Source organism: Pholcus phalangioides, unplaced genomic scaffold (genome assembly GCF_987345545.1).
Source record: "Pholcus phalangioides strain wild (caught in Gottingen) unplaced genomic scaffold, Ppha-v1.0 ptg000011l_1, whole genome shotgun sequence".
Lineage (NCBI taxonomy): Eukaryota > Metazoa > Arthropoda > Arachnida > Araneae > Pholcidae > Pholcus > Pholcus phalangioides.
In genome coordinates, this window is record NW_028301604.1 from 40746564 (window position 1) to 40759710 (window position 13147).

General features: G+C 40.1%; 1 protein-coding gene across 5 annotated transcripts in view; it reads left to right on the forward strand.

Annotated features, from left to right (window-relative positions):
* Positions 1–13147, forward strand: part of sev (receptor protein-tyrosine kinase sevenless) — a 1896734-nt gene that overhangs the window by 1828819 nt on the left and 54768 nt on the right. The window contains exon 42 of one of the 5 annotated variants that reach the window (XM_089239536.1): positions 1078–1273. The exons of the other annotated variants lie outside the window; for them this stretch is intronic. Within the exon in view, the coding sequence (XP_089095662.1) occupies positions 1078–1085 (8 nt within the window). The 3' untranslated portion in view covers positions 1086–1273. Of the gene's footprint in view, positions 1–1077; positions 1274–13147 lie in introns of those variants that run through there. 5 annotated transcript variants of the gene reach the window in all.

A 13147-nucleotide genomic window follows, 5' to 3' on the forward strand; every position in this document is an offset into this window, starting at 1 on the left:
CCTGGTTGGCTGACATGGTGATTCAATGTGTGGCATAGAAATCGCCAATGCCCGATCATTTCTTTTCCGCACAACGATGATACTGGCACGAACAAGGAATTTTTCCCCTGAATATTCTGAGGGAAAATGGACTATTTGCTGACGTTTCGAGCAGCGTGCGGAGGCCTTCTATCTCTAGGAGGTGCTGGGCTGTTTCGGATGTTTTTAACGAAGCACAGCATACACACATGCACTTCCTTCTCATCATATTTAAATTCTTCAAGTTTTTAATATTCATTTTACTATTTATCTGTTGTTGTTTTCTGATTTGTTATAACACATTACCCGAAGAAATTTCGTTTGAATAATTGTAAAAGGAGCTGAGAACTTTGCTAATCATCTGATGACGACGGTCTTCTAAAACAAAAGGGTAAGTAGAACTACTTGTACATAATTCAGTCAATATCGCTGAAATATTTATTTTTTCTGAATTTATATTGTGTAATATATTTGAAAGTACATTTGTTCACTGCTTTCGCGTCGAAATTTCATTTCCTTGTGTAATGAGAGCAGTTTTTTCTGCACTTGTTTCATGGGTGGAGATACGGGAGGGGCCGTGGGGGGATGCCCCCCCCCCAGCATCAAAGTTGGAGTCAATAGATCTCATGTATATGTGCATATATGAATTGACATCATCATCGTGCCCCCCCCCCCATACTTCCAAGTCTATCTCCGCCTATGACTTGTTTAATCATGGGAGCACGTTTTTCAGATCTAATATATATATATTTTTAATACTGAATAAATCAAAACTCTCGGGTCCTCAATTAATTGAAAACACAAATATTAATGTGCTGTGGAAAGTAAAATTTCATGAAGAGAGATAGGCTACTTTTTTCAAATAAATAATAAAATATCTTGTGCAAAGTTAATTTGTATTTCAAAAGCATTAAATTTAAATGAGTGTCCTCTCCCTATGTAAACATTTCTGCACACACACACAAAATTTATAATAGTTTATAATTCAATAATTCCGTTATACCTACATATGCTGTATATTATAAATGCCATATCTGTAACATTTTACATTTTTTGTAGGTGTCTGAGTGCTGCTGTGATCAAACTGCAAGGAAAAGAGAAAGATCGGTTGAAACCCTCGAAAGACAAAATGAAAACCTCGTCATTACTGTGGAAAGAAATCCAATTTCACCACCTGATGTGACAATACTTGTTTATGCTTTGGATAACCGTCATGTTTAACAATATAGTTACTAATTAGAAGAAAGTCGTCAGACGAAATAAATAGTGAAATCGATGACAAACAAGAGAAGAAGTTCGAAGAGTGTCACTGTCTTTTGCTGTATATATTATATATATAATATAGTTATATGATAATCATCTTGCACCTAAGAGTGGCTCCTAGGAAAAGACCCAAAGTGTGCTCCATGGCAAAATAAGTGAAACTTTATTCTTTCTGCATGAGCAGTTAGAACTGAGTTTCATGAAAGCTGCTAGCTATTCCCCAGAATTCAATATTTTATTTCAATAACCCAGCTGCATATTGCCTTGTGAGGAATTCAAATAAACGATACTGCCTCATACATATTATTTCAACCTGGTTCGTACAGTCCTCGAAAATCCTTAATGAACTTTCAAGTCCTTGAAAAAAAAAATAATTTTCAAGTGCTTATAAGTGCTGGAAAAAACATTTTTTTGTGAATTTCTTCCATCAATTTTTCTCCCCTTTCAACTTCCCCCCACAAACCCATATTCCACTGGGGCGAAAATGTTTAGAGCAATAATGATAAGATTACGAAGTCGAGCACTCTTGGATAGTGGCTCCCAGACATCTCTCATAACCAAGGACTGTTGCAAGAAAGTAGGACTGATATTCGACAAATCTAAGCATTTGATTGTAGGCTTCAGTGATGAAATATGTGACGTTTCGACAGCACAATCGAATCTGAAATTCGTCGAAAGTTGCGGCAAGGGTCAAATCCATACAACCTGGGGCTGTCTTAGGTCATTGCACCGGCCGCCAAATGAGAAGGGGCGCCGAAACACTTTACATATACATTACAAGAAAAATATCTTTAAGACAAGTATTTAAAAAAACTATACAAAATACACGAAAAAAGACCGAGATGAGAAAAAAAAATTGGAGGTTTGAGGGTATATAATAATACGTACAATACATAGCGATTTTGGTCAGATAAAAATACTCTCTCTCTCTTGAGCTCTTTTCGTTTACTCCTAAAGGAGATTTTGATTAAAAGACGCAATTTCTTTCTCTTTTGTTGTGCTGTAAAAAATAATAATTGTGGAATCGCCCTCGGTCACTCAGTTTTTCTACTAACGAAAGCAAAATTGTTTTCCTAGGTTGTGGGGAGTATTATAGGAATTAAAGGTGTCTTCTGATGCGGGAAAGACTTTGAGCCAGAAGCCTTTCGTGCCTCTCTTTTCCCGACTTGTATTACTTGCATTAAAAACGCAGAATTGAATCGCCAACACAGTACAGTATTTCAAAAAAAATTGAATAAATATAAAAGAAATGAATTAATTAAAACCTGTGATTTGCTGACCATTATAAATAAGGATCCTGCACTTGGGCCTCGTTCCTACCTGTCACACGAGGAGAAACAAAAATGTGCTCACACGAGAAAACCCGTGCACTTTGGCGCCCCCGATCACTGGCCAGTCTTCCGACTCGCCAGACTTTCCTATTAGTTCAACCAGGGACAGCTCAGTGGCACTGGGTGTTCTCTAGAAGAGCGTCAAATCCCAAGTTAAAGGGCGGAAAAAAATTGGGAAAAATTATTTGTGCCGCTGTGTGTGTGTGTAGGATGGGCACCAAGTCTGAGGTAAAAAGGGCGAAAAAGGTTAGGAAAAATCATTTCTGTCCCCTCCTCCTCTAGTAGGAGTGCCAAATCCGACGCAAAAGAGTGAAAGAAATTACAGAAATGATTTCTGTTCGCTTTGGGGGGGGGGGGGGAGAGAACCCTTCGACCCTTTATATAAAATATCGCTGTTCCTTTCATCGCATCAAAACGAAACGATTGAAACAAAAGTTTTTTTAATTGGGGAGGTCGGGGGCCCAAAAATATGTCTCCTCGGATAGAGATTGTTTCTCGAGCCACCCCTGAGTGCAAGGTATGTGTGTGAATATTGTAACAAACTGTACATACACAACTGAACATCTTTTCGGAGTATCATGGATTTTGTTCCAGATACCCGGTGAGTAACGGTAAAGCCTCCTATGAGGCTTGTAGGCTCTCTGTCTAGAAGGCTTTGGTAAGGTGTGGCCACAACGGGACTTGAGACATCTTTTCCTTTTCAAGAAACTAATGAGGAACGTATGTTAGAAATTCAATTTGATTTTTTTAAACAGCTTTGTAAATCAGATTCCACAATCATACCTTCCCCCCCCCCCAATTTTGTTTTTGAAACTAAGAAAGAAGTTTGAATTGCAAAATATATATTGCTTTATTCCAATGGGATCGTTGTACCTAAAATATGCTTCACGACATTGTTTTGCACCTTTGTAAGGTACTAGGTGGAAGAGCGATACGTCTCACTAAATAGATTCATTAATTAAATAGTGTGCCAGATTATTAAAACATGCAATTTTTCCACTATGTTATTCCACTATATTATTTGGGAATACGAATCATAGTGTGAACTTAATCTAGCTGCCTGTAACTGTAAGGTAAGCTTATATATTAATTACGATTTGAGGGACAGTGGAAAACATTTGGGAAACATATTGGATGCAAAACATATTGGAAAACATTTGGATTGGCGCCGCGAACCAAAAAAAAAGTTCTGGAACTATATAGAGTTATTTTATGACCATGTTTTACGAGATGGAAAGATTACATCTGAAAGAGAGAAATGCGAGATTTTTCAGGAGCAGATTGAGTGGTCTTTTGTTGCCATTAAAAGGAGATGTAGAAAGAACGATTGGAAGTTACGATTAGCCGAGCAAATTCGAAATAATAGAACCATAGGTCGAATTCCTTTTTCAGAAGAATTCACTCTGTACAAGTGAAGAGTAAAAGTTTTCTTTCTTTTAAAAGTGGAGGAGGTTGATAGTCATCGATTTAGAACCAATACTATGTCCTTCGAGTCAGAAGATAGGAATGTGAAACGATCGTTATTTCCCCGGTTTTTTTATGACTTTCATGTGGGGTTTGGCCATTGATTGCTTTTCAAATGTAAAAAAAAACAATAGCGTATATACGTATCGCAAGACTGTTGACACTTCAAGTTCATAAATGGGATATGGGGGTGATAGCATTTTCGATGGGATATTTTGGTGACAGCCTTGCTTTAGGCCGAACACATACTGGGGATGTGAGCGGAGAGGTACGAAATAGCGGCGAAAACAAATGTACTGTTTTGTTCTGCGCCTCACATACTCGGGCAGCGAGACGAGGAGGAGAAAGAGGCAGCTCAAGAGGTACGCGACTCTTTCAAGCCGGTTTGTTTTCATCGCGAGGTAAAATCAGACGCTATTTGGGGATTGGTCAGTTTTCTCCCCTTTTTTTTCTCCTCACTCTCTTGGGAAAAAAAGAGAACTTCTGAGGGGGGAATCATCATCATCATCACACCCATTTGGTTTGGAGGGAGCATTTCGGATTTTTTTCCACTTTTGGCGCTATCTCTTCTTTTCGATTTCCGTTGTGCTTAACCCAATCTATCCTAATTTAAAAGTTTGACGATTGTTGTGGTAGCATTTTACGCATTAATTCCCCCCGTCATTTTTTTAGACGTGAATATTTTTCAAAATCTTACTGGGACTGCGAGATAGATATTTCGCAAATTTCCGCCCATCCCATTGCGCTTTTTGCATGGAAAACTACACTATGTGCAAGAGAACTTCCTTCTGACGAACGAACAGTTCTGCAACTAGGAAGGGGGCAGGGGGGGGGTATGGTTTCCCGGGCGTAGTATCAGAAGGGGCGCAAATTCCATCCCTTAAGTTTCATCTTTTCAATTGTCCCTGAATAGTTTTTAATAACAAACGTACTGCCATGGGACATAGGCACCAGAACATGGCGGGGGGGGGGGGGGAGCTATTTCAACACCCCAATAAATTTTGTGTTAGGGGGCTGCGAACCCCCTTCCCCAATTAATGAATAAATAATGCGGGGCACTGCACCCTTCTACATACGGGCTCGAGGCTCACCACGGAACGACTGGCAACTTTCAGACCTCTCAATGTTTTTCATGCCCTCGCCTTTGCCCTGGGCTGCAAAATGTAAAGGGTGGCAAATTTTTGTCGGAAACTGGAAAACCACTAAAAGATCATAAGTTATATACCACTATAAATCATTATGCAGTCGCTGGGGCGGAAAAATCATTTCTTCCCCACAAAGACATCAAAAATCTTTTACAAAGAAAACTATCTATGTACTGTCTATACCTGCGGTTCTCAACCAGTGCTCCACGTGCACTGGTTGAGGGGGCTCCGCGTTCACTCGATGAAAGTAAAATGAACCAGTAAATTTTATGACCAAATGAAGAAAAAAAAACCTAACGTACGGGGCTCCGTCGTAGAAATTATATACTAAAAAGGGCTCCGTGACTCAGAAAAAAGGTTGAGAATTGCTGGTCGACACTAATTTTCTACTCAATACTGAACATGTTCTTAGAATTTCAACAAAAAAATTTGTAGAGATTTTTCCAGGAACGTCATTTCAACGTTTTCCAGGGTAGGGGGGAAGGCAAAGAGAGAAAACACACATGAACTCAATGTATGTATATCTACTCTATAATATAAAACACAAACTCGAAAAGTGCCTGTTTCTAAGCAACCGAAATTAGTGACGATTTTATGTTACGGAAGTGGGTGACATTTTTTGAGTGGCGGAAATCTGTTACGTTTTTCTGTTACGGAAATCGGTTACGATTTTGGGTCAAGTATTCATTTAACTCTAGCATATTCGGGACCCATTTGACCCATCGGGACCAAGTTACGTGCATTTACGAAGAGGCTCCCACATCCTACAGCAGGGCGCCTAGACTGGAATAGATGGCGAGCCCCCAAACCAGCTTTTCAGGGGCCCTCCATGGTTAATTTATAGTGTGAAAAATCAAAAAGTGATAAGAATCGTTCCGGCCCCTGTCAGCCCTGCCCTTGGGGGGGGCATGTCGAGAGGTATAATATACATATAACACCAGTGCTCCTAACACACAGGGTCGGGGTACCCGGGGGATTGCACGTATACCTTAATGGGGAAGTTAAAAGGTTTGATTTCCAGGGCCCTTGATGGATCTCGTTGTTTTCTTACTGCTTTAACATTGAAAAATTTGCGATAGCGGAAGCCCAAGATATATCCAGTCTGGGGACCCCATAAAATTTGCGAATTCGGTCACGGGTAACTGAGGGGGGGCTGGAATTTATTCGTTGGTAAAATGAATACAAATGAACATTTGCCGTGGCACTCACAGGGGGGATGTATGACAAGCTCCGAGTCAGAGAACCGTTTCATTTTGGGGGCCTGGATGAATCTCATTTTTTTCTGTTATTTAACATTTTAGAATTTGCAACAGCGAAAGCCCGAGATAAAGCCAATCTGGGGGCCCCACTAAAAGTATGCGAACTGGTGTCCCAGGTAATTGGTTGGGGGCCTTGGACTAAATTCATTGGTAAAATGAATACAAATGAAAATTTTTCATGGCACTTGCAGCGGGGAATGACCAACAAGCTTCCAGGTCGGGGCCCCATGTTTACAGGTTTCATTTTGGGAGCTCTGGATGAATCTCATTCTTTTCTGTCGTTTAACATTGTGAAATTTGCAACACATCGATAGCCCGAGATAAATCCAGTCTGGGCCACGCTAAAATTCAGCGAATTGGAGTCTGGGGACCCCATGGGCAAGTTTTCTGGGGAAACTTGATGAATCCCATTTGTTTTATGTTGTTTTATTATTGTAAAATTCGCTTCTTCAGTAAGCTGGTGCTTTCACATGTCCCTTTCCATAACGCTGATGAAGTAGGACGAAATAAACAAGACATGTTGTGATGAAAAGGGGGGGGGTTGGCCGCCAAAGGCTGCAGGGGCGCAGAGCCCCTAGTATATATATATTTGTATGTATATATACCATTTTTATTGTATTTTCAAAAGCTCCCCTCCCTCGAATGGCGGCCCTGGATTTGTCAATACGTTGATGGATTAGCATGGGTTCTCAAACTGTGCGCGCCAACCTTCGTCCGGGGTGCAGCTTCGCAGTGGTCCTGACAAAGGTTTTTCAAAGAAATGCTTTGCTTACAACTGCTCTTCACATAGGCGTACGTACGGCAGAATTTTCTCGGTGGGGTGGGGGTTCAGATTTGTTTTTTCTTCTGGGGGTTTTACGTTTTTTCCGGCAAAATAACACTATAATCTTGGCTTAGGGGGGGGGGGGGGTTAGAACCCTGAATCCCCCCCCTTTGCGTACGCCAATGGCTCTTCATAAGGGAAATGGGTGGCGCGGGTGGAAAATGTTTGAGATCCCGTTTTTTAGGAAAACGGATAAACACCGTGATGATTGCTCATCGCTTACTAACATTGTCGAAACATGGTTTCTGTTTTTTCTCTCTTATTTTATTATACTGAATACTGTATCTATTATTTCCGTGAATTTGAATTGGAATGTCGTGTGTTATGAAAGAGGCACAAGATTTTTTTCTGATACAAATAATGAACATCTCACACACAATACATATTTCTGTATTTCTTAAAAAATCGAAACCAGTTGATTGCAGCATCCGTGCGTTCATTGAAATTGGTTATGCACAGAACATGCCGGTTATAAGCAGTGCCGTCGTAAGGCATGGGCCCACCAGGGCAAGGACCGTGGGACCTCAAGATAAAAAAGGCTTCACAAAAGTGAGATGTGGTTGAGATTTTCGGGAATTTGCCTGGTAGGGCCTCAGAAAAATCCTTTGGCCCTTGGGCCCATGATGCTCTTAAGACGGCCCTGCATATAGGAGGAATCTGTAATTCTGGGATTTCATAAATAATGGATCCACACTGATAATTTGTGCTTAACCACCACGTATACATTTATCGCTAATAACAATCATTTTCATAATGATACGCTGGCCATAAAAAAATTACGGTTTCATCATCGAGGTGTATGGATAACTTCTCACTTCATCTCATTAACGGTGATATTTTCTTTTGAAAGTATCGAAATTAGCTTCTGCGGATTGTAGGCATGTATTTTTATTCAATGTCTAACTAATTCTGTTGTCTCTGTATCTTGATACGAGAAGTCATTAAAAACATATATCAGGACTTGTAGTCTCTTTTGAGGATTAACGCGTTTATTGCAGCGCTTCTCAACCTTTTTTGACCCACGGAGCCCTTTTCCGGTATGTAATTTCTATGGCGGAGCCCCAGACGCCTATTTTTTTTATTTATTCATCAAAGTTTCTGACTTATTTTTATTATTCAAAAATATTAATTATTTTTTTCAAATTTACTGTTTTTTTATATTTATTTTCCTCGAGTGGCCACGGAACCCCTGGGAGTTTGCACGGAGCCCTAAGGGATCTGCGGGGCACTGGTTGAGAACCGCTGGTTTATCGGAATCCTCCAATATTGCCAAACTGATTGATTTGGCATGAACAGGCTGGTAGGGTTGCTAGTTGGCGAGATGTCACGTTTCCCGCTCAAAGACTTTTCTTCTTTACCCTTCAGAACGCCTGCGGTCATTTTCGCTCTCCTCTGCCTCCTCAGTATGTTACGGGACATCGATGCTGATCTCGATGTATTTTCTCTTTGTTAACTCCCCAGTATGTGTTCGGCCTTAGAGTGGTCGGTCAGCCAATGAAGGATGCAAGAAGGTCGTAATCACAATGTCGAGATTGCTTCACAAGATATGCCAACCGACTTTCAAGAAGGGCCAAAAACCTCAATATAAATCGATCGAAATGAAAATCTGGTGATCCTAGTAAAATTTTCGATTTTAATTTTTGTTATATGAGTTTTCTATAAGTTGGAAGAATGTTAATCATCTTAAAAGGAAACCATTTTGAAGGTAAGTCATTTCTTTCTGTTTTCGTAAGTTCTCGACGATAATCTTGAATAAGAGTTAACCCTTCGACAGTTACATTCAAAGAAAATCTTCTGAATCGGGCACACGATTTTACCAAAATCCTTTGAAAAAACGGCAGGACCTCTTGAGGTAAGACGATGCCTTCCCCCCAGTTGTCAACAGTAGGGTGCCGGATTTTCACTGATAGGATTCGTCCCACCGCAACAATAAGGCCAAAGGTATGAATAGGTCTTTTGTAAGTTGACGATAATAGCCTTACTGAATGTAAGGCTATTGTCGTCCATGGGTGTAATTAACGACGCCGTCCATGGGTGTAATTAATCGTAAGTAACGACGACGCCAATGGTTTGCCGACATCTGGAACATGCTGATGAAAAAGTCGGCAGGTTCAATGCAATGCCAGGTGGCTACTACGATCGGGCGCCGGCTCATAGTTGTGATAAGGTGGCTGATGGTGGCAGGTCTTCTTATCCACAACACCCGTGGATTGATGGATGACATCTCCGCCAATCCGAAAGCCGCCCGGTCAAGTCGGCCTGTGAAAACAAAACCACAAAGAAGACGAACATCAATGTGTGCGCGAAGAGACTGTGTTGTCTTGCCGGACACTCGAGACGGCTTGTCGGCACGTCGGAATCGATATGCTTTGTGTCGCGATAAAGACTCCCATAGAGAGACTTGAAAAGAGTAGTGCGTGTGTCATCTGAATGACGGAATTCTGTGTTGTTCAGGGAAAGAACATAACTTCACAGTGTTTTCGGGTTTGAAAGAAGTGTCGGGATTAGTGAACTAAGAAAAAGAATGATGGAGACTATTCCGAAAGTGTTTTGTGTACTCTTTCCATAGGTCCTTTTCTTCCTCCCTCTACAATTTATTGTTGAGATACATTTTTATTTTTTTGCTTGTATGGGAATTATGTATATCGTAATATTGAAGTTGTTATGCATGGGACTGAAGTTTATCATTGTGTTGCATAATAACAAATTAATAGTTATGTATGTAATCTGTATAACCAATGTATATAGAGTGAGTGTATATTGTTTTCCTTTGCAAGAATAGGTTGACATGTATGTTTTTGGTGAATTTGAGTTTTACGGGGAATTTATATAACTAGAGAGATAGAATTATGAAGATCGGGGCCTCACCACCATTAGGATATTGACTTTTATGTTTAATATGTGAGCTATATGACGATGAATACAGACGTATTTATAAATCTACGGTGTAGATTTCTATGAAGGGGAAAGGTATGTAACACCGCGAGACGCAGACGGTGTTAGGCCGGTTTAGGCTGGGACCTGACTACGGCGCGGTTGCACGCGGTTGAGGTTGGGGGGGAAGGCATTATCTATAGTTTTATTCTGTCAACGCACAGATACAACTGCAACCGCTGAGCGCGGTTTTTTCAACCGAGAAAATCCACATTTTTTGGGACGGTTGGGATAACCGGAAAGCTGCCATCATGTATTGCAAAGGCTTGAGCTCCCTGATGACGGTTCGGCTGGAACTGCGGTTGCTCTCTTCCATTGTCTATTAAGTGGCTTGACAAGGAGGGTGATGGGATTTCGATGCACTGAACAAAGGAATTGCTCCCCTTCTCAGGCTGCCATAAAAAAATGAGAGGAGAAGACAAATTCGAGGAACTGTATGGTGAAGTTCCATGCGACGGAAACTAATTCTTTGTTTGGCGCTTTTGCACTGATAACAATAAAAAAAACCAATGAAGAAAAAATTAAATTTTTCTAACTATTTTGCTAATACTAAATTTTTTTGCTTTCCTACATAAGCGTACATTGATACTCGGTTATAATGACATTCATAAACTAACGTGATTACGCTAAAACCGAGATGCATATTTTAGAACAATTGAATGAAATGCATTGGATCCCGATTATAACGTGTTAGCAAAAAACCAATTAGTTACCTCTTCCAAAAGAGTACAAATTACCACGGGGCCCAACCATTTATAATAAATTCATAAAAAATTAGAAGTAAAAATAATCAGACATCTGAAGGAATATATTTTTATATTTGCAAATTCTCCATATCAAACTTTTGAAACATTTATTAAAAGCCTAAGTATGAACCGGGGATGAAATATGTCCCTAAGAGCTGCATTGTGTGTTTTGCTTTCATTATTCTGTCTTTTTGGTATTTATTTTTGTATCGTATATGAATGTGGCTGTCTATCTGTTGTTTTTGCAATGAGAAAAAAACCATCTAGTCCAGCGGTTCTCAACCGGTGCTCCGTGTGAACTCCCAAGGGCTCCGCGGCCCTCGAGGAAAATAAAAAAAGAACCAGTAAATTTGAAAAAAAATAATTATTAATATTTTTGAATAAAAATAAATCAGTAATTTTGATGAATAAATAAAAAATAGGCCTACGGGGCTCCGCCATAGAAATTATATACTGGAAAGGGCTCCGTGGGCCAAAAAAGATTGAGAACCGCTGATCTAGGCAAAACGTTGTATGCGGGTAATATAGAAGAGTGCACCAAGACAATTTTCACACCTACCGTTCTTTTCAAGCAGTTTTTAATTTACATACACACACAAAGCCGCAATTAGGAAGAGCGGGTCCATTCTGCAGGGTGCTGAACTAGAGGGGCGCCGAATTACCCCTTTAACCCCTCCTTCTAACCTTTCCTTACCCGGGGACGCCAAAAGCTTGCTAGCTCCAGTTAAAAAAGCATCCAGCTGCAGCCCTGTATGTACCTTAAATCTTGCAACATACATATTGATGTACAGGGCCACAACGACATGCGTGGTCAGCCGGGGCAAGCACACATTCTGGCGCCCCCTTTTAATATTGAAGGAGAGATGAAAGGTTAACATTTGCGCTCCTGTCTGGCTCGGAGTTCGGGGCATCAGTCAGTGCCGTCTTAACGCATGGGTCCACCCGAGCACGGCCCGGGTGCCTCAAGAGAAGAGGGGGCCTCCCAAAAATGAGATCCGATTGAAATTTTAAAGGATTTACCATGTAGGGCCTCCTAAAAACCTTTATCTTTATCTGAAACCGACTATAGCTCAGGCCTACCACAATGAAGTGATTTTCTGCCGTTTACCCAATTGGGTGAGCTATAGCGGAAAAATGAGCCTCAACATCACAGCCTTTCCGAGAGCCAGACGTCCCTCCCAATCTCGCACAACGCTCCCGCCTCTCGCACCGACAACGCTGCGGCCGCCATAGCGCAACCAGATCCCCATATCCAAAAAAAATACATATATATATATATTAACTTATCCATGCTTTAGATCAATGTCTCGCGACAACAGTCCTCGGTGGAACATTGTCTTAACAGTAGCATGGCAAATATTCAAAATCAAAAATGTACAACAGAGAATTTGGAAAGCTTTAATTCTCACGCTGGTGGGCCTTAGCGCCAGGCACCAGCGGGTATTCCTTGAGAGCCAAAGAAATTCTCACGCTGGTGGGCCTCCTAGTGCCAGGCACCAGCGGGTATCCTCAAGAAAAATATAGAAATTCCTCCTAAAAACCACTTGGCCCGGGGGGCCCATAATACTCTTAAGACGACCCTTCATAATGTTGTATCACAATGTTTTTTAAAATTTGATTTTTTACAGTTTTTAAAACATTAAATTTTCAGAAATTTTATTTCGATTCCTATCTGAATTTTTTTTTCCTGACCATCAAAAGAAATATATATTTTTTTAAATAGGTGAAAATAATTTTTTCCTTGATTTTTTTGTTTGGTCATATGGGGTTTCCCAAAATTACAATTATTATGCTTAATTTCCATTAATTAGAAATTTAATTAATTGGAAATTCACTTTAATTACAAAGAAAAACGTGCTAAATTCATGGCCAATTTTTTTAAACTTCAAAAATATGTTATTTAAATAGTTTTTAATATATGTTATTTAAATTAATTATGATGATTCCAGTCATGATATATAAAAAAATTTGTGCGATTTGGTCACGAATCGTAAAAGCATCAAAAATGGGTCAACTTGTAGGCCGTCTTTCTTCAACTCTGAATTAATTTCAAACGGCAAATATTGTTACAGAAAATTAAATTTCATTACATGAATATTTTTATTAGTATATACAGTAAAACCCCTCCATTTTGTGAACACGGACAGGACAAAAAAATTAAATC